At 37.5% G+C, this 23,123-nt stretch overlaps 1 protein-coding gene across 1 annotated transcript; it reads right to left on the reverse strand.

Moving 5' to 3' along the window:
• Positions 1–16,825: 16,825 nt before the first annotated feature.
• Positions 16,826–21,479, reverse strand: LOC126690571 (3-dehydroquinate synthase, chloroplastic). The gene is made up of 8 exons (XM_050385773.1): positions 20,992–21,479; positions 20,098–20,248; positions 19,839–20,006; positions 19,435–19,661; positions 18,956–19,079; positions 17,509–17,571; positions 17,276–17,419; positions 16,826–17,187 (listed from the first exon to the last, which is right to left on the reverse strand). Exons 1-8 carry the CDS (start codon positions 21,345–21,347, stop codon positions 17,056–17,058), a joined length of 1,365 nt encoding a protein of 454 aa, XP_050241730.1. The 5' UTR covers positions 21,348–21,479; the 3' UTR covers positions 16,826–17,055.
• Positions 21,480–23,123: the final 1,644 nt, after the last annotated feature.

The following is a 23,123-nucleotide window of genomic DNA, read 5'->3' on the forward strand; positions in this document are numbered from 1 at the left end:
TTGAAAACACTCAAAATGGTGGACCCCATAAATTTGTCTAAACTCTTCTATCTTTTTAAATTAAGGAGCTTATCTTTATCACAAAAAAATTTCCATACTTCAAATTTGAAACTTATCATTATAATAATTTTTAAAAAAAGGTACATGAGCTTTATTACCTTATCATTATCCAAAAAAAAAAAAAAGTAATCTATAGATTACTTTAAAAAAAAAAAAAAAGTTTTTAAAGAAATCTCAAAAATAGAAATGGTTTTCCAAATTTTTTTTTTCAGTATTTTGAAAATTGTTCTTAAAAATGGAAGCCAAACACAGATAATGTAAAAAATTATTATATGAAAACTAGTTTCAATTTCAATTTTTTGAAAATTGTTTTCATACTATTTTGAAAACAAAAACAAAAATTCTCCTACCAAATAGGCCCTAAAATTTCATTTTGTAGTAAGAAAGAGAAAGAGTATGAATTTTAACACTTGGAGAGAAAATTCACCCACCATTTTCGAATTATGGTTAGTGACTGGGTCAGCATTTAATTCCAACCAGTATTCTTTTGCCCCTAAAGTTTATGTGAGTTTGCTCAAACGTGTGAATGCGTGTGAGACAGATTAAAAACAATTAATAAATACTCTCAGATTAATGATGGTGTAGTGTTCCTTCATCTTACAACAAAGTAAATTTAATTTGTGAGATTCACGTTGAATATGAGAGTAAGGAGCAACCACATCATTGTACTCCAAAAGTATCTAATAATTTCTCGAGATAGATTACAGACAGTAAGAACAACCATACTAAAGGGAAAATCTCTTTTTTTTTTTTCTTTTTTCTTTTTTTTCTTTTTTTAAGTACCAAGGGAACAACATCAGGGCAACAAATAAGTGGACTTACTCTGAGCTAAAACTCTTTTACAAATGCTTTTACAATATTAATCAATCATAAATCATGCAATGTACAAAGAAATTTGTTGGAGAATATATACAGGGTTTGACTTTTCTATGATGCTTTTGAGCATCGGAGAGAACATGATAGTAATATGTGTCTTAAAATGAATATAAATGAATATATGTCAATCTTGTGTTTTGTCTTGTGCTTTTGTTTACAGGAGTAATGTAATATATTAAATAATTTTAAGCCACGTCAATAATTTCATATCTTAAAATGGACACATGTCAATAATTTTCTATTAAATTAATGTTTTTTTTTGACAAATTTATTATTAAATTATATTATTTCTTTATTAAATATAAAGATGATTAAGAATTATAGAGACCTCATATATAAATGAATGAAAAATGATACCACGGGTGGCAATGAAATTGTGAATCACGGAGATCCTACCAAGCATAGTTAGTAAATATCAGTATACATTTAATACGGTAAGTATACATATATAATTTGAAATTTTGAAGAAAATACATTTGAAAAGTTTGGCATAAAAATAAAGAAATGGAAAAAAGAAAAGTATGTGTATAAAACGGGTATATTACATTTACCTTTAAAAAAATATTTAACAAAAATATAGATATATTTACCATATACCTTTTTGAGATAAATACAATAATCTTTGTATGGTAAACTTTTAGCTTCAGTCAAGTATGATTTAATCTTTAGTACATTCATGAGTGATATTAGGAATATTACAAATATTACTACATAGGTCTTACAAACTTATATGTCATTAAAAATATTTAACAAAATGCTAAAAGTACTATAAGTTTTATAAAAACTAAAAGTACTATAAATTTTATTGCATAAAACTTATAAACTAATGTGACAATGAATGTAATTAGTAGGCTTCAACCACCTCGTAATTCAATATTTGAATTGCCTCTTTGTGATAGTGACAAATCAATTTTTAAGTTAATGTAGTAAAATTTGTAATACCCTAACACTTATAGATTAATTCAAACTCTCAGTTTATGAGTTTTTTATACCAAGATTTATAATAGTTATAGCCTTTTTTTTAATAAGTTATTATCAATATTATTTTGGTAGGAACATGAGCCATAGACTTACAACAATAATAAAAATTGGAATTTGTGTTTTGGCAAATTCTATTTTTATGTTTAATTGTGTACGGATAAAGGCTCAAATTATATATTGGGCCTTGAACCTTGTCCGAGAACATGGGGTGATTCGAGGATGAATAAATAGTAGTGGATGATTTAAGTTCAAAGTCCCATGAGTAGGTTACTAATGGGAAGGTAAGCCAATGAGGAATATATCCTCGTATAAGCTAAGCACATGTCAAATGTATATCATAATGTTCAAGGTGAACTTTCAGGGAGTTTTAGTGATAGGGACGTTCATCACGAATGTACAAGAGGGATAGGAACTTAGAAATATCTAAGGGAAAACTGCTACCATTGCATTGAATGCTTTGCAGCTAACTTTCTAGCTGCATTAATGTGGAGAAGACCCCTGAAACAGTGCTGCCTTTGCTATCTCAATTAACAGAAGGCTTGAGGGGGTGTCCGATGGGACAAGCACTCAAGTAGTGGCTTAAATGATCAACAAGTGTAAGGTCAAGATCATCAAAAAAGGAACTATATAATGTAAGAGACCCTCCATGGAGAAGGGATCGAAAAATTGTAGGAAAAAGCACTATAGCAACTTGAACCATATTTGTAACTATTTCCAATCAATATATACTAGAACATACCTCCTCGGATTGTGCCAATGACCAATTTACTTTGAGAAATCCAGTCCATTTCTGTTTGATTATCCTTTAAACTCTATTATAACTGTTGTCCTATTCATTAGAACCTTGTTTTCCAACCCATTATCTACAAATTCATTGTATTGGGCTTATTGGGCTTGGATCCAATCATATCTTGGACCTAAGATCCAAATGCGTCCCTACAAATTAGATTTACAATTTTAATAAAATAAATATATTAGATATGAATCTTTGAGTCCAATAGGAATGAATACCTTCTATTCAGATTTTTTAGATAATATTTATACCCCCTTCTTCTTCTTTTTTTCTTTTTTCTATTTGAGAAAACTATTTATATCCCCTTCTAACGCCAAAGAGGCAACATATTTGATATTGTTGTTATGATAAATTTGTACTTGATTTTCATCTAGGCTTATCACTAACATCATTTTTTTATTTACTAATAACTACTTATAATATCAGTAGTTTGTAAAAAAATTTGTAACTTTGGTATTTTTTTTTTTTTTTTGACGTTTGTTTCAATAAGTTTTATCTTTAAGTAGTCATATTTAACATGACAATTTTTGTAGAGAAGTACTGTTACATTCATAATATTTTCACAACAAATCTTAGGTGATTAGTTTTTATTAAATCTAATTGAATCAACTACTGAAATTAATTACTTTTTTGCCAACTAGTACTAGCTAAAACAATGTAGTACTTAGAATTTATTGTAAAAGTATTTTGGAAGGACAATTTGAAAAAGTTAATGGCCTAAAAAATAGAGAGAATGTCTTAAGGGTGGAGAAAATGCATTTTAGAGATGACGCTTGGTAATATGGAAGCATAAACAATGATAAAATAGATGATAAAGAAGAAAACAACAAAATAGATATATTCAAAATAAGTTAAAATGAAGTATGGAATATGAAAACAGAAACTAGTAAAATCTTACTTGAATAAAAACTTCTGTCTTTGATTAAAACTGAAAATGTCTGTCTTTGATACAAGCTTTGAAAATAAAACTCTGTCTGAAGAGTTACAAGATTACAAAGTAAAATTTGTCTTTGAAACTGAAAGGTTACAAGATCCTGTTTGAAGGGAAGGGTTACAGGATTACAAGAGAGGAAGGATTACAAGAGTCTTTCTAAGGGAGAGAGAGAGAGCTATCTTGGACCTAAACTTTGAACCTCTATTTTGAACCTTAAAATTGCACATGTCTTCTGTCTTCGGAGTCTGTCTTTTATAGATTAAATAAATCATGGTAAATTCTCAAAAGTAATCTAAGTTAAGTAAAGTGAACTCAAGTTAGTCTGTCGATGGAAACTTGTGGAACCTTATAGAAATAACTTTTACTATTCATGAACAATAGTCTGTCAAGGAATCTGTTAGGGTACGCATGCTCGTATGAACAGTAATCTGTCATAAAGTTACCTTTAATCTGCCTGTCTCTATTTGGACTGCGTGGATCTATCTGGATTTGTCTAGATCTGTCTGAATACTAATCCGTGTCTGATCTTTCTGGGAGCTATAGTATCATAGTGATCTATCATATGTCATAGGGATCTTGAGAATCTTGGAATGCTTCTGGTGAGTCCTGTAGTTTGGGGAGAAAGATTCCATTATTGTGTCATCTTCATTATCTGAAATTTGTGATGCAGCTTCAAGCAGTTGCTTCTTAAGCTGTCTTATGTCTGAGACGGAGGCAAATTGGCACTGGACTTGACTATTTTCTAGAAGGAAATTAGAACTCTTTGTTTGGGAGGGGGAAGATTTTTTCTGTAATTCTTGGCAAATATGATCAAAATTAAATTTATTCTAACATTTTAATTTAAACTTTTTGGTGAGCATGAGAAAAGGATACTGGGGATGTCTTTCTATCTCGTATTCCCATCTAATAATCCATGGGAGATTTGGAAACCTGTAATAAAATTGCAACAGATTTGGGAAATTCTTAAGATGCGTTATATCTGGTTCTTTTTTGAAAGTCTCATATACTTTTAAGAGATCAAGAGCGAGAATCATAGTTTCAGGACCATGGGAATTCCATTAGTCAATGAACCATTTTTGGGACCATCATGTATTTCTTTCTATACATATCAAAACGGAAAAACCAAGTATGTCTGTAAATGCTATTTTGGAATAGAAGGAATCTATTCCAAGCTTCTACATAGTCATAATAATTATAAAATTGAGGGTCAAGGGGTTGAGAAAAGTTTCTAGTAATCCAGGGTGCTGCGTTCCATTGGGAGGGGGTGAGGATCTGTTTTATGACTACCTTAGAATAGCCAACTCTCTTTGGTTCTTGGGAACATGACATATGTGTTACTAGAATTGAGTCTATATCTACTAATATAAACTCATAAAATTTTTGGGTCTTTAAAGTTTCTGTCTTAGGGTGTTCCCATCCTGGGGGCATGAGCTGTCTGACTAGGGTGAGGGAATCTGTTATGTACTGGAATTCTGGTTCAATCCATAGAATGAAATTCCAGGAATCTTTTAGGAGTTCAATATTGTGGTCTTCTTTTGGGGCTTGGGCTTCTTGAGAGGTGGAGGATCTGTACTTTGGTTGGTTAGAGGGAGAGGCTAAAGGGAGAAAAGAGGATGCAACTATGTTAAATGGTTTTTTTAGAGGAGGAGTTGAGGGCGAGACATATACTTGTTTGGTTGTTGGAGTGGGGCTTGGGGAGAGTGGTTCAAAGGGGTTTGGGCAATTATGAGAGACTGCGCCCTCGGCCCGTTTTTATGATGTGTTGGGCCAAACTTATGTGAATGGGTGGAGTTGTGTTATTGCCTCTCAAAATGGAGGTTCGACTAGTTATATTTTTCCCTTTAAATTAAGGGTTTTACAATGGAGTCGCCACTTATTTAATTATTGGAAAAATAAGAAAATCATAATTGAAAAATTCCTCATTTTATTAATTTGAAATTGAACTTACATTGATCATAGAAAAATTACATGGCTTTGGTCCTAGATACAATTTAAGATAAAGTACATGGTTTCGTTTCCTAGTTACAATCTAAAAATAAAAAATTACATGGATAAGTATTTGATCTACTAACCCTTGATATAAGCTCAGAGGCTATGTTACAAGGTGGGTAGGTGTTAGGCACCCACCTTGCCCGGTGAAACCGGTCTTCTAGACTATGGTGGCCAACATTCATATCACATCATCCAATTTGTTATCAATTAATTTGCATGTTGAATTTAATGTGTGTGTGCATGTGATAAACCCTAATTCAATTTATTAAGCATTGCGTTTGGATTGAAAAAATAAATTCTAGTGAATGTGTGTGGATGGTGATAACCTAGATTCGAGGTTTTAAAAGAATTATTAAACAAACATGTTTTTCATATTTTTGATGTGGATTTAAGATTAAATCTAGTGATATGCATGAACATGTGAAGAACAACCAAGAACATGTGAAGAACACATAAGAATAATTAAGAACATTCAAACATATTCAAGGGAATTATCATACTTTAATCTTAAATTCTCATCATGGTAATATAAACAAACAGTTAGAGAAGAAGATTATACCTTCATGCAAGATCCATATGGTGGAGGAAGGAACTCTTGATGGAGGTTCTAAGGGTGAAGGAAAAGAAGATCTAGGAGAGGGAAAGGGAGTCTCACTCAATACGTTGAGTCTCAGGAAGATCAAGATATGACAAGACTACTCAACTTCACTGGAACTCAAGAGAAGAGAAGAGAGAGGGGGTTTTTTGTGTCTTTCGAAATGAAGGAGAGGGAGGATTTATATAGTAGTGGTGGAGGAAATATGAATGGAATACCATTTAATGAGGGTTGACAAAGAATCATGAACCTAGACCTCTGTACGGCACCGAGCTTCCAAAGCCCATACTGGCCTTGGGCCCAGACCCATCTAGGCCCCGGGCCCAAACCCATACCGGCCTTGGGCGCAGGCCCAGCAGAAAGTTCCAATTACCTTATGCCCTTCTTGAAACTGCCTTAGAGTAAAAACAAGTTTTGGGTATTAAGTTCCCGGGGTTGACCGGTTAATCTTTCCCGGTAGAGCGCATGAGTCATATCCGGGAAGGTCATGATATGCAAGGGAACGTGAGTTGCCGAACATAATCGGTGAAAATGGAACCAAGTTCCAAGATCATAAATGCTGCACCGCCCTTTCACCTAAACAACCACTTTAACCAGATAATATTGGACCTTCAGTAGCACTAACGGTGACTGTAATCATGATCTCCCCACTAACCTTGGCTATAAATAGAAGAAAGTTGGGAGAAGAAGGGGTTCAGAAAAATTGAGGGAAAACAGTCAAGGAGAGGGTACTAACTGGGCGTTACTTTGAGTCTCTCTGCCGAGAACGACCCATTGTAGGAAATACTTAAACCCACTACAAATAAATTGTGAGTCCAAGTGACCTAAGGTCCAGAAGTCTTGCACTTGGTTCTTACAATTGGCGCCCACCGTGGGGCTCTCCTACGAAGCTGTGGTTTGAGAGAGACTCCAGCAAGGGAGATGTCTGAGGAGCGTTCAGGAGGGCACGTTCCGAGCAATTCCGCAGGATCTTCTCGGGGATCGACGTGGAGGGAGAGAAGGCAGAAACGGCTGGAGGATAAGGAGAATCATCCAAGAGGCAAAAGAAAGTTGGACGGCTAGACATTTCGTTCGGAGAAGATGATTTCGAAGGAACCATCCAACCTCACGACGACGCTTTGGTGGTGACAGCCCGGATAGGCGGATTCTTGGTGAAGAGGGTGATGATTGATCAGGGTAGTGGGGCTGACGTTATGTACCCGGACCTCTTCGAAGGGCTCGGGTTAAAAACCCAGGATTTGGCGAAGTATAACATGCCATTGGTCTCGTTTGACGAGAGAATTGTGATTCCCGAGGGGCAAATCTCTCTCCCAGTGGACATGAAGGGCAAGGAAGTTGTAGTTACGTTCATAGTAGTCCGATCATACGCACCTTACACCGCAATCCTGGGGAGACCGTGGATTCACCCCATGGGGGCTGTTCCGTCCACCCTTCACGTGAAAGTGAAATTTCCTACTGAGTACGGAGTTGTGGAGGTAAGGGGGAATCAACAGGTGGCGAAGCAATGCCTCGTAGCCGCGGTCCAGTGGGAAAAGCAACAGCTCGGCCAAGCTGAGCACGCCGAGAAAGAGACTGCATAGCAATTACAGATACCCCAGGAAAATGGGGCGGACGTTGCCGAGGAGGTGCTGAAGGTAAGAATTCTCCCAGATAGTGACAAATACTTCCAGATAGGTACAAGCATGAATGACCGGGAAAGGGTAGAGATGTTGTTGTTCCTATTGCAGAACATAGATGTCTTCGCGTGGAACCCGTATGAAGTGCCCGGTGTAGACCCCGAGTTCATTGTTCACAAACTCAATGTGGACCCATCGTTTCCCCCGAAAAAGCAGAAGCCGAGAAGAGCATCAAAGGAACACGTCGATGCAGTAAACCTGGAGGTCCAGCGACTGAAGGAAGTCGGGGTCATAAAAGAAATATTCTTCCCGAGATGGCTAGCAAACACTGTCGTAGTAAAGAAGAAGAGCGGTAAATGGAGAGTTTGCGTGGACTTCACCGATTTAAACAGAGCGTGTCCCAAGGATCCATTCCCGATGCCCAAGATTGATCAGCTAGTGGATGCCACGTACGGGCACCCGAGAATGAGTTTCCTGGACGCCTTCCAAGGCTACCACCAGATTTCCTTGGCGCCCGAGGACCGAGAGAAGACAGCATTTATATCCCCGAATGCAAACTATCACTACGAGGTCATGCCGTTCGGATTGAAGAATGCCGGGGCCACCTACCAACGTATGATGACAAGGATGTTCCGGGAAAAAATTGGGTGCACGGTTGAAGTTTATATCGACGACATGGTAGTAAAAAGCAGAAAAGAGTCGCTGCATACTGAAGACCTTCGGGGAGTATTCGAGATACTACGGCGACACAGGCTGCGCCTCAATGCCGAAAAGTGCACTTTCGGAGTGGGGGCTGGCAAGTTCCTGGGTTATCTGATCTCCACTCGGGGAATAGAGGCTAACCCCGACCAAATAGAGGCCGTCAATCGCCTCAAACCACCGAGCAATCCTAAGGAGGTGCAAGTGCTCACCGGGATGTTGGCCGCCCTGAACCGATTCATCTCCAAGTTTGCCGATCACTGCCAGCCATTCTATCAACTTCTGAAGAAGTGGAAGGGGTTTCAGTGGGACGACAGTTGCGATGAAGCTTTTCGAGAACTAAAGGAATATTTAGCGAAGGCGCCGAGGTTGACGGCCCCGGAACCCGGGGAGGATCTGTTTATGTACCTTGCAGTCACCAATCATGCCGTAAGTGCTGTGTTACTAAGGGACCGGGGAGTGCAAATGCCGGTGTATTACGTGAGCAAGACCTTGGTCGATGCCGAGACAAGGTACCTGCCTCTTGAAAAGTTGGTTTTGGCCTTGGTACACGCCACGAGGAAGTTACCACACTACTTCCAGGCACACACAGTGTTCGTCCTCACCGAGTATCCATTGCAGTCACTGTTGAAGAGATCCGATTTCACAGGACGGATTGCTAAATGGGGGACTCGGTTGGGATCGTTTGACATAAGATACCGACCTAGAAGCTCGGTGAAAGGGCAGGTTCTCGCTGATTTCATCGCGGAATTTACACCTAAGAATGAAGGCAAGGTAATCTGTAGTGCGGAAATTCGCCCGTGGAAGTTATTTGTGGACGGCGCGTCAAATGCTATGGGGGCCGGGGCTGGTATTGTCATAGTCACCCCTGAAGGTATGCGACTGGAACACTCCTTCAGATTGGGGTTCAAAGCCTCGAACAACGAAGCTGAATATGAAGCCCTGTTGGCCGGACTGAGGGCAGTATTGCATCTGGGCACCAAGGACGTGGAAATCTACTCGGACTCTCGGCTAGTTGTTTATCAGGTCACTGGGGACTTCGAGGCTCGAGATCCCCGAATGAAAGCTTATCTAAGTACGGCAAAGCAAATTATCGGTCAGTTTGGAACGGTAAAGATATCCCAGGTAGCCCGGTCACAAAACAGGCATGCTGACTCCCTTGCCACGTTAGCCTCATCGGCTACCGGGGACACCCCGAGGCTTATCACAATTGAACTTGTAAGGGAGCCAAGCATCTGTGTGAAGACTGCTCTCGACCAGGCCGGAGTAGAGGTTGCACAGGTGGTGGTGGCCGGACCATGCTGGATGAACCCGATCATAGACTTTCTTTCCGAAGATAAAGTTCCAGAGGATGAGGCCGAGGCCAACAAGATTCGACGAATGGCTCCCAGGTACTGGTTGTCTTCGGACCGAAAGTTGTACAGAAGGTCCTTCGCGGGCCCTTACCTCTTGTGCCTGCATCCTGAAAGAGTCAAGGAGCTTCTAACCGAGCTGCATGAAGGAGTATGCGGCGGGCATGCTGGGGGACGATCTTTAGCACACAGAGCAATGACGCAGGGGTTTTGGTGGCCACAGATGCAGAAGGACACCGCCGAATACGTTTGGAGTTGCGAACAATGTCAAAAGCACGCCCCAATGATCCATCAGCCGGCAAGACATCTAAATCCTGTCAACAGCCCGTGGCCATTTGCACAATGGGGGCTTGACATCCTCGGGCCATTCCCCCGAGCAACTGGGAACCGCCGTTTTGTACTGGTGGCTGTGGATTACTTCACAAAGTGGGCTGAAGCTGAAGCCTTGGCCAATATCTGGGATACTGACGTGAAAAAATTTGTGTGGAAAAACATAGTTACAAGGTTTGGGGTGCCGAATTCACTAGTGACAGACAACGGGCTACAGTTCGACAGCAACGCTTTTCGGACTTTTTGCAGCGAGCTCGGCATCAAGAACAAGTATTCAACCCCGGCATACCCCCAGAGCAACGGCCAAGCTGAAGCAGTAAACAAGACTATTTTGAACGGGTTCAAGAGAAGGTTGGATGGAGCGAAAGGAAGATGGGCAGAAGAACTACCCAGTGTATTATGGGCCTACCGCACGACCCCCAGGAGATCCACGGGGGAAACCCCATTTTCTCTGGCATACGGAGCAGAAGCAGTGATACCAACCGAGGTGAGCTTATGCAGTGCACGGGTCGCCGGGTTTGACCCCGTACAGAACGCCGACCTTATGATGGAGCATTTGGATTGGCTAGAAGAATGCAAGGAGGCCGCGACCGTACGTCTTGCCGAGTATCAGCAGAAGCTGGCGCAAAGGTACAACCGAAATGTAAAGACCAGGGAATTCAGTGCCGGGGAATTAGTGTTAAGAAGGGTAGTGGGGAACATGCGGGACATGGCTGCAGGGAAGCTTGCTCAGAGTTGGGAGGGACCATACAGAGTCACAGCCGTCGCAGGTGCAGGGGCCTACTACTTGGAGGACCTGGACGAGAGGCCGCTCCCCCGACCATGGAACGCCAACAACCTGAAGAAATTCTACGCGTAACCATCGATGTAAGCCAAAACTTGTATTCTATTAAGATTAAGAGCATGATGAACTTTTTTGTCTGTGCTGTTTTCTGACCCTGTAACCACGCCAAGAGAATCGCCAATAAAGCCTAAGGACGGAAACCTGACCCTCGGCTCAATCAATATCGCCGAGCAGGTGAAAACCTTACGAATAAATCCTAAGGACAGAAACCTGACCCTCGGCTCGATCAATATCGCCGAGCAGGTGAAAACCTTACGAATAAATCCTAAGGACAGAAACCTGACCCTCGGCTCGATCAATATCGCCGAGCAGGTGAAAACCTTACAAATAAATCCTAAGGACAGAAACCTGACCCTCGGCTCGATCAATATCGCCGAGCAGGTGAAAACCTTACAAATAAATCCTAAGGACAGAAACCTGACCCTCGGCTCGATCAATATCGCCGAGCAGGTGAAAACCTTATGAATAAATCCTAAGGACAGAAACCTGACCCTCGGCTCGATCAATGTCACCGAGCAGGTGAGAACCTTACAATCAAATCTATAAGGACGAAAGCACAATTCTCGGTTAAACCAAATCCTGATAAAAACCTAACCCTTTTTGCAAAAACTAAGTCCAATAGCGCTCTCAAATTTCCCACAGCGCCGCACAACAGGTTTTCGGGGGTACCATTCTATTAAGCGGCCATAGCACTGGTATAATTCAAGCAAAACACAAAACAAAGATAATTTCATTCAACAAATTGGAACGAAAGAAGAAACGCTTAATCAAGCAATAAATGGGCACAGCCTACGAGCGACCCAACAAATGCCAAGCGTAACCGATTTGCGCGCCGCTTCGGTTCACGAACCGTCAGGCAATAATGACGACTGCGCCTGGCGCCGCGAAACGGCGCGTCTTTTGAGATGAATATTAATGAGAAGTGACAGCCAGAAGTCCCAGACTAGAAGATTCCCGAGGTCAAAAGGCCCAGGCAGCTTCTTGATTCTCCTCGGCGGCCGAGTATGAATCAAGGGGGGGCTATTGTACGGCACCGAGCTTCCAAAGCCCATACTGGCCTTGGGCCCAGACCCATCTAGGCCCCGGGCCCAAACCCATACCGGCCTTGGGTGCAGGCCCAGCAGAAAGTTCCAGTTACCTTATGCCCTTCTTGAAACTGCCTTAGAGTAAAAACAAGTTTTGGGTATTAAGTTCCCGGGGTTGACCGGTTAATCTTTCCCGGTAGAGCGCATGAGTCATATCCGGGAAGGTCATGATATGCAAGGGAACGTGAGTTGCCGAACATAATCGGTGAAAATGGAACCAAGTTCCAAGATCATAAATGCTGCACCGCCCTTTCACCTAAACAACCACTTTAACCAGATAATACTGGACCTTCAGTAGCACTAACGGTGACTGTAATCATGATCTCCCCACTAACCTTGGCTATAAATAGAAGAAAGTTGGGAGAAGAAGGGGTTCAGAAAAATTGAGGGAAAACAGTCAAGGAGAGGGTACTAACTGGGCGTTACTTTGAGTCTCTCTGCCGAGAACGACCTATTGTAGGAAATACTTAAACCCACTACAAATAAATTGTGAGCCCAAGTGACCTAAGGTCCAGAAGTCTTGCACTTGGTTCTTACAACCTCATTTTAGCCTTTGAAGAAATCTGGTACATTAAATGTGGAGATTGATGAGAGTGAAAAGCAAGCAAAGTTCGGTTTTCCCGTAGCTGTTGTAATAGCCTGTAGAGCCAATTTTGAAAAATCATAACTGCCTCAATTCTGATTGGAATTGTCTTATTCTTGTACTCAAATTGAAGCCCCGGATGTCTAGTTTCTGGAAAAATTAACTTCATTCACAGATTCAAAATATTCTGAGAGATATCGATGAAATGATGAGCAGAGGTCATTTGTTAAAAAATGGTTTCAGCACAATTAACATTAATAGGTCCCAAATTAACTCCCAATTAACATTAAATGACTCCAATCACTCCCATTTCAGACTTAATCGTTTCCAAATTTACTATAATTAAAAGATAATTTCACAAATTACTCATTGAATAATTAATGTTTAACTATCTAATTAATTAGGTGTGTGCAACCCTACCATAAAATGTAGTCCTAACCAATTAAATTATGACACATCATCGATCTCAAACTGATTATACTTATAACCAATTGAAATCAATTGTTCATAATCACATATAGTCGGACTCAATTTGTGATAGTGCATCTTAGTCATTAAAACTTGATTTGATGATAACTTTCAATCTAATGGTCCGATTAAGGCTCATGACTAGTCGATTTGATCGTTACAACATCAAGATCATTTTGGTAAAATGAGATTAATGATCTAATGACCAGAATCAAGATGCATATTTCCAATATGAAATTACCCTTTTACCCTCCATGTAAGGTTAAATACGGGTTGCAAAATAGGGTGTCAACAGCAACCAGTTAATAAGGATATTTCCTGGGGTCTATTTGAAGAGAAAGTAGGTGAGGTGAAAGAGGGACAAGGGAGAAATTTGCTAGGGGGAGGAATCGGAGGAGCAGCATAAGACTATTTGGTTCTAGATTTTGAGGATTTGCTCTTATCTGCAAGGGAACTCATCTTCCTTGTAGAAATTCACGAGTTAGGAAATCAGGAATCAAATTAGTTTCTCCTTTAATATATTCAATATCAAAGTAAAAAACACTTAAAATAGCTTGCCATCTAGCAAAACTCTGTTTGGAAATAAGATTTTGAACATCTTTCTATAAAACTTCTTCAGCACTTTTACAATCAACTCGAATTAAAAATTTTTGATTAAAGAGATCATTTTGAAATTTTGAAACACATAATATAATAGATAAAATTTCTTTCTTAATAGTGTTGTAATTTTGCTGGGCAGTTGATCAGGAGCTAGAATGGAATCTAATAATCTATTCTTTGGCATCATTTTTTGCTATCTGTTTTAGAATTCCACCATAACCTATGTCAAAAGCATCTGTTTCGACAATTTTAAAAGTATCGAGAGAAGGAATAACAATACAGGGGAGTTGCTTAACATATTTTTTAATCTATCTGATTATCATAGTATATCTGTCTGTCCATGGAGGAGGATTCTTTTCTAGCCTTTTATACAAGGGTCTGCATATCTTTCTTAATCCTTGAAAGTAATCTGAAACATAATTTAGACTGCCAAGAAATCTTTGTAACTGATTTTTATCTTTTATTTCATCTAGGAATTTATTTGCAAATTGAATGGCTCTGTCAATGGGGCTTAAGGTTCCCTTATAAATATTATGACCTAAAAATTGGATTTTGTCCTAAAAAAAATTTATTTTAGTGGCTGAGACAACCAATCTACTTTGTTTGATTATTTTGACAAATATATCTAAATGTGCAATGGTCATCGATGGATTTGGAAAAAATTAAGACATCATCTATATAAACAATTGAAAAATCTGTGAAAGGTGTAAATATGTCATTCATTATATTTTGAAATTCACTGGGTGCATTTTTTAAACCAAAAGCCATGACATTTCATTCAAAATGACCAAAAGGAACCGTAAACGCAGTTTTGTATTTGTCTTTCTCATCTACCTAAATCTGCCAAAATCCACTTTTCATATCAAACTTAGAAAATATGGTTGCTTCATGAAGTCTATCAAGTAAGTCTTTCTTATTAGGGATGGGATATCTTATCCATTGTAATGCTGTATTTAAAGGTTTATAATTTATAACTAATCTTGGAACTCCTCGTTCCAATTCTGCCTATTTATTAACATAAAAACCAGCACAGCTCCATGGAGACTTGCTTTTTCTGATCAACCCTTTATTTAAAAGATCTTCAATCTCTTTCTTACAGTGATCTAATAATTCATTATTCATTTGTATTGGTCTACTTTAGTAAGTATCTGTCTTTCATTAAAATCTTTTTCATAAGGTAGTTGTACTATGTGTCAATGCCTGTGCCAAAAAGCAGTAGGGAGATTAGAACAAATTTATGCTTCAATCTGTTGTCTGAATAATTATATTTTATGATTCAGTATGAGGTCTATTAATTGATCAGCAATTCTTTTGTATATTATTTATGACTTTAAAGATTCCAAATGTCTATTTTTCTTGTCAATTCTTTCTTTATCAATATCCCTTATTATGGAAATGTTATTGAGTGAATAGATTTCTTTCGGGATAGGTGGTAGAATGAATTTAAAAAGTATGTCTTTTCCTAACACATTGGTTTTAATTCCTTCGTCTGTCGTTAGAAAGGGGTAAAGTAAAGCCATAAAGGGATTTCCTAGAATAATTATAGTAGAAAGGTCTTTAATTAAAACAAAAACAGTTTCAAAGCATATCCCATCATTACATATTTGGACATTAGGTATTTTGTAATTAATTATCAACTTTTCTCCATTAGCTTGAGTTAATCTTTCGGATGATTTTTCATAATACTTTTAAGGTATTAATCCTTCTTGTATACAGTTCATATTAGTGCCTGAGTCTATTAAAGCAACTTCTATCAATGAAAACTCTTTATTAATTACTAAAGTGATTTCTGTATGCCATTTTTGAAAAATTACTCTATCAATTAAACTCAAGAAATTCTGTCATTTGTTGTCTGAAACATCTTTCTCTAAAGAAGGGGGTTCTATCATAGGTTTAGAAAATTCTTTTAAATTTATTATTTCTAAAATATTTTGTTCAGTTATATCTGTGGAATTATCCTCTTTTATTTCTTGTTTTACTATTTTTACTTTTGTCATTAAGTCTTGTAGAGTTACTGGTTTTGTATTTACTCCATCTTGTTTCTTTCTTGTCTTTTTCTCTTTTAGCTTTTTCTGTCTTTTCACATTTCGTAACATAGTGTTCATATTTTTTACATTTAATACAAGCAATAGGTATGTCTATAGAATCTTTCAATTTTAGTAAATAGTTTTTTTTTTTTTTTTTTGGTCTTTTAGGTGATTAGGTAGATTATCTATCAATTTCATTATTATGTCTTTCTGTTTTCTTTTCCTTTTATTGTCTTTAAGTGGGTTGGTTGATTTTAGTTTTGTTTTTTCCTTAACTTGATTTATCTCTTTCTATTTAACGTTAAACATTTTCATTAATTCATTTATTACATCTTTCACAAATTCTAATTTAGTGATTTGTCTAACAATTAACACATTGGTTTTTAGTATGACCATATTCTTTACATTTATGACAAATAGTATTTCTAATATGTCTGTTAGTTTTCTCATTATCTGATGACGCAATAGTATTTAAAATTGTTGTCTTTTTTTTCTTGTCTATATCTAAAGGTGTATTTAAAATTTCTATCTTTTTAGTTAATTCTACCAAACTATCATTTTGGGTATATGTCATGGGTATATGTCTTGATGTTAGAATTAGAAGTGTAGAACCAACCCAAATGATTTGATAAAAAATACCATAACCATAACCAGAAACGGGAAATTCCTTTTTTCTTTCACGTCTATTAACCTTCAAACTTACCTCTCTTGCTTATCCAATAACTGGTTGCTAACTTGCTATCAACTTGTAGTGAAATTCAATCAAGTCACATGATTACACCTTACGCACGGACATATCCCATTGATATACTAAAAGCAAGTTACCCTGAAAATAACTTGAAACCTTGAAAATTGCATTCAAGTCCATCATATCTACTAAGGAAAACAATCTAATTTATAGCCATGAGTTTTTCATATCAATTTCATGCTCACCATCAGAAACAAATGCTGGACAAGATAACTAGAATTGAAACTGTGACATGAAAGGCGTAAATCAGAAAACTACATAAAAAAAATTATATAAATACCTAGGGATGAATTATTGAGCATGCTACAATTTTTAAAATTACAGCTTGGTAAGAGCACTTGCCAACAGAATTTAGGTAGACCAAGGGTCAAGTCATCCGAAGTACATGGAAAACAATAGACATAATACACAATGAGAGAGATGTGGTACAAAATTTGCACGCTGTGGAGAAATGTCAGCTTCAGATCTCAAATCAGGACTTAACAAATGCACGGAGTGTTTCATCCAGGGCCTTTCTATCATAATCACCTGTAAAAACACAATTGCCTAGAGGACCTTTTAGAAGGATGAGCCTTAGTAGTCCATCAGCTACCTTCTTATCAACCTGCCAACCAGAAGAATACAGAGACATTAAGGATGAGTGAAAAAAAATGTTTGAACTTCAATGTATAATGGCAGCCTCAGTATCTTACAGCCATAACAGACTTGAACATCTCCACCGTCATCATTTCAGGAGGGGTAGTAGGCAACTTAGCCCGTTGCAGAATGTTGTGAACTCGCTTCACAATAGAATCATCAATCCAACCAAGGCGATGTGACATGTCAACAGCCATGACCTGAAAATTGCCACACAACCTCCTTTAACATAATGGTGACACATACGAAAGAGGAATGCCTGGTAAGAAAAGAGGCTAAATAGCAATACCATGCCAACTGCAACAGCTTCTCCATGGAGCCATTGCCCATAGCCAAATGAAGTTTCTATTGCCTGAAAAGACATGCCACAATATAAGGAGGAGTTAATCAAAAGGGGCTATTTCTGGCAGGGAAATTGAAGAATCCAATAATGAGCCCCTTTATAACAGTACGATTAAATATAAATTTCAAACAATTTAAAATAGAAAATAATTTTTTGTGTTCAAACTTCAAACTTTAAAGTAAAATGATAAACTTTATATGCTGGAATTCACATCTTAACAATAGTTGTACATTTACACAAATTACACAAAGCAGAGACAGTCTACCATGAGGGCAACCCTGGCATGTCAGTTGGATGACTCCAAGCAAAGGTTAATACAAACTACTAAAGAAATAATAACAAAAACACCTCTTAGATAAGATTTCACCTAAGCAAGTATGCAACATAAATTATGGTCAATAATTAGCACAAGAAACAATAGCCTAACCACATATATCTATAATAACTGAGAACCATTCACTCTACTTGCCCAGGATAAATAATTGAGCCAGCATCATCCAGAAAAACTGACATGGACAAAAGTAGAAAATAAATAGTAATTAACTTATGAAACATCAATAACAGGACAGAGGTAAATGTTAAAAAGATTATCATCATTAATTTGATATTGAGAAAGATTTAAAATCATACTCTAGAAAGTTCATATAAACGTCGGTCGAATGAACATTAACTCCATCTATCTTTTCACTAACAAATCTTTTTTTTTTTTTTTTTTGGGGGGGGGGGGGGGGGGGGTGGGGGTTGCAGGGGCGTGGGTGAGGAGGGGTTAACTAAGATAGCGGCTCAGTCATGGAAGACATTTGTTCCGTCCAAGCCAAAACCCATCATATTTAAACATACTGTATCATGGGCATTTCCTCTAAGGTCTTTTATTTATTTTTTCTTTGGCAGCAATGCCATTAAGATCAGATTGATTACAGGTAAAGTTGCTGGACAAATTTGCTACCTACAATGGTTAGGATGGATCATATTGAGAGCATGAGGCAAAGGCGAACTGAACCAACTAATAACCAACAAATACATGCTTTGCACTAGTGCATCAAGTTCTACTGATTCAGGAAACTGCACCAACAGAGTACAGAAGTATTGACCTAAAACAAGAACTAACTTTAGAGCCATGGATCCTAATAAAGCATGGAATACTCAAGAGAGCTTCTAAGAGGTCAGACTTGATATAAATCCACTACAAAATATATACCACTTTATGTTTCATACTTCTTCATGTTCACTCCAGTGAATTGCAGTTGCATAACTCATATTTAGTAGGATTTAAATGTTGCCATAAACCATCAATTAGAAAAATCACTTCACCTACACAAGATTTGCAAAGCACAAAATTTGCAGTTATCCAAGCTATAATGAATGAAATTAACTGCATAAACTCAAAACTCACGTGGCCAAATGTATGACCCAAGTTCAGTGTTGCCCTCAGTCCACCTTCCTTCTCATCCAAGGACACAACCTCAGCCTTGTTTTCACATGATCGCTTTATAGCATAAGTGAGTGCACTTGGATCCCTGCAATGGACCAACCAATTATACTCATGCATGATGTTCCATCCAAATTGAGTAAAAAAAAACATAATAATTGCATGACTGAGTTAGCATGGCCAAGTATATAAAAATAGCCAGTAATACACAGAGAAAAGACGTAATAAGCCAAAAGGTGCTATAAAGCTACATTTAGATGTGGAAGTTTTTGATAAATATTCTAAAAGGCCCAAAAAAAAACCAATATTTATAACAATTTATATAAATGTTCCGTGTCCCAAGATATGTTTCATCTTCATTTTCATGAAAATAATCAACAAGTCAATGCAGTGCACTAGGTTGGAAATTTACTCAAAAAAAATTTCTTCTATGGTTTTTATACCTAGCCATTAATGCCTCCATATTCTTCTCCTGCCACTCAAAAAATTCAGCATCCCTTATAAGCCCATACTTTATAACCTCTGCAAGCCCTGATCCCAATTCCCTATCCGGCAATGTGTTTAATGTGTCTGTGTCTATAAGTACACATTGAGGTTGGTAAAAAGCACCAATCAAGTTCTTCCCAAGGCGGTGGTTTATCCCAGTTTTGCCCCCAACAGAGGAATCCACCTGGAAAAAAAATCAAAACATCAAAGGAATGTGTGTGTGTGGGGGGGGGGGGGGGGGGGGGGGGGTGTGAGGGGTTAAGTCCAAATAAGTGGACTGAACAGAGAAATAATCAAATAAAAGTTAGGAATGAGAAACATTGTCATACGTGTGTAATGAATTTTAAATAAATTAGCAGACCTGTGCCATCACTGTTGTAGGAATCTGAATGAAATTAACGCCACGGAGGAAAGAGGCAGCAGCATAGCCACACATGTCGCCAATCACACCACCTCCTAGGGCAACAAATGTACAACGCCTATCCAACCGCGACTCAATGGCCTTGTCAAAGACTTTCACAAGTGTATCCTATCGGATCAAACACGCACTTACTTTTAATGCAAAGTTAATTATACCTCAAACACAAAAAGGTTAATTTTAAACCTTAAAAGATACCCACCATGTCTTTGTACTTCTCACCATCTGGTAAAATCACACTCTCCACAGAAACATTAGGGTTCCCCTTAGTTAAAGCTTCAACAACTTTATCCAGGTAGAGTGGTGCAACTGTGCTATTAGTGACCACAAGTACTCTCTTCCCATGAACATGCCTACCACATAAGAATCAACTTATTATTGACCAATCTGATAAAGATAACCACAAGCACGTCTATATATACCTAAGAAGCACAGAAACTTGAAAAACTCTGAATGTGTATTCTCATTCTGTAGGGAGAAAAAAAAAAAAAACTTTATTTTGAAAATAATTCCTTCAATCTTAGATATGTTTTTAAATATTTTGATAGTTGTTATCAAGGATGCACAAACACTTCATTTGGGGTGCAATACCCGTGTCATATTGGTGTCCTATTTGTCGTATCATGTTACAATTTTTCAAAAATTAATCATGTTGTCATATCGTACCGTGTCGGTGCATCCTAGGTTGTTTATTTTGAAAACTTATAAATAAACATGAAATATGCCTATAAATAAATAAAATTGCCTATATTATCCTAATTTCTCTAGAATTGTCATGTAGTCGTGTCCGTGTTCGTGCTTCATAGATAAATACTAAGAAATCAAATCTGAATTTTGAGTCTCATGTGCCAAAAGTTTTAAATTTTAACCTATGCTACATTATTCACTCTTAGTGTCTAAGAAATCTAATAATAATTCAATCCATGATATGAAACATTTTGGTCACTAATTTACAGAAACCGAACCAAGTTTTGAACAAAGCTAGCAAATAAAAGATTATTCAAAATTAGAGAGCTAAGGGTTAAAAAAAATTCACATGCAAAATCAAAACGAAACGAATAAAAATGAAAAAGAGTAAAATTTGACTGAAGTTTACTTCTGGAGAAGGTGAGGTTGATCGAGGAGTCCGGATCCGATGTAAATCGGGTAGCTCCGGTTGCCCAAATCCACGTCCACGATAGTCGGGGCATTAGAATCAGTTTTAGCCGCCGATTCCATTACCGGAGCCGAACTCGCGCAAATCCTCGACCTGACTCGACTCGCGCTCGACACCGTGCTCACTCCCCGATTCAAATTCAACTCGATCGAACTCGGGGAAACGAAGGAAGAGCGGAGCGAGACCGAGTTAGGACTCTGAACGCGGAGAAAGGAATCGGAGGAGTTGTTGGTTTTACGAAGAGATGTTGGGTTGGAGGAGAGAGAAATAGCGAACGGGTTAGCGGTGGTAGCCATGGAGTATTCGGGTTCGGGTTGGAGTTCGGGTACGGGTTAGAGTTTGGTGGGAAAAGAGAGACAGAGACGGAGAGAGAAGTGTTGATTATGGTTGAGTGTAGGTGTGACATTGTGAGTGCGTTTGGATTTTGTTGAAGAAGAAAGAGAGAAACAGAGAAAGGGAGATGTGGGGGTAGGTGAGGCGGGCGAGTGGTTAAGGACGCTGCGAGACGGGCCAGTAGGTCCGATTTCATTTCATTATTTCTGCAATTTTCTCGTGATAAATTGAGGTAAAAGTGGAATCGAATCATGAAAATGAGGATTCATTATACTTAATATCAAACATGTTTTCAATTTTTAAATAATATTACATATTTAAAAAAAATTGAAAACCATTGTTTAAACATATGTACCAATTGAACCCTAAATTCTAAATTCTAAGATGTAGACTAGTCAATCTCTCACTAAGTAATGATAAGGTTAATACTGCCATGTATACTATCGAGCTTCGATATTATGGACAAATCACTTTTGTTGAAGTGTCATTGCTTTTCACGCAAATATCATGTGAAGTGATGCAAGTACCACCAAGGATGTGCCAATACCGGTTTCTCTCCAAGTTCCAACCATTCCATGATTTCATTTTATATTGCTTTTACCGTCCCATGATCTCATGACTACGAGCATGCATGAGTTACCAAAGGTTGGCTTAAGATGTAGGATTTACGGCGGCCTAGGACTTGCAAATACCATACAAATATGACATGATCTATATATATATATATATATATATTTTTTTTTTTTTGGGTTTTGACACAATTAATAATTACGATAAAATTTGTGTTAGTTGCTTATCCCAATATCCCGTGATCAATATATAATGACTCATTTGATTATTTGCCACAATACATGTTGATCGGTCTATACATGAACTCATTTAATCTATATAAATAAATATAATTTTCTATCAATTATATATATAAATTTTACATTTAGAATTAATGCCTAGAAGCATTTTAATAGTTGCATTAGAAAATTATTTGTTGATCCCTAAAATTCCTAACTATTTTACCCCCCATAAATAAAATAAAACTCTCATTTTATTTCTAATTACTTAAATTGCGTATTTTATATTTGGATAAAATTTGCATTTTATTTACAATCATTATAATTAGAAAGAGAGAGACAGGGAGGGAAAGGATCGGGGTTCAAGTATCTAGGAGGAAGTTTCACATACATATACACTTATATTAGGTTAAAGTAAAATTTTTATCTTGTATAAAAAAAAAAAATGAAAGGGAGAGACAATTATTATATTGTATGTGCTTGAAATATATAAAAATATGTAACTAAGAGTTTTGTAACTCATCTAACATCTCTTACTTTAACAAAGATATCTCTTCAACTATTGAATTATTTTATAATAAAAAAAATGTTAAGCATTTTAGATCCTTTTTTTTTTGTTGTTGCTTGGTAAGTGCGGGGATAGAACCCCGAGCAACAGGTCATATAGGAACCCGAGTGCCACTTAGCTACAAGGCCATTGGCTTTAGATCATATTTTTTTATACAGGTTGAAATGGTTTTGTACATCAACCCAACAAAACTTGTTTATTGACTGTGTTATATAGGTAGTGTTGTGTCAACCTGCTTAATGAACAAATTTTATTATAACCATGACCTTTTTTGGGATGCTTTGACACAATAATTAAATAAATTGTGTTCGAATAAAAGTAAAACCCATTTAGTCGAATACATTCACCTTAACATGATATGATATGAATATGACCTGACAATA

Source organism: Quercus robur, chromosome 6 (assembly GCF_932294415.1).
Source record: "Quercus robur chromosome 6, dhQueRobu3.1, whole genome shotgun sequence".
In the NCBI taxonomy this organism is placed as follows: Eukaryota; Viridiplantae; Streptophyta; class Magnoliopsida; order Fagales; family Fagaceae; genus Quercus; species Quercus robur.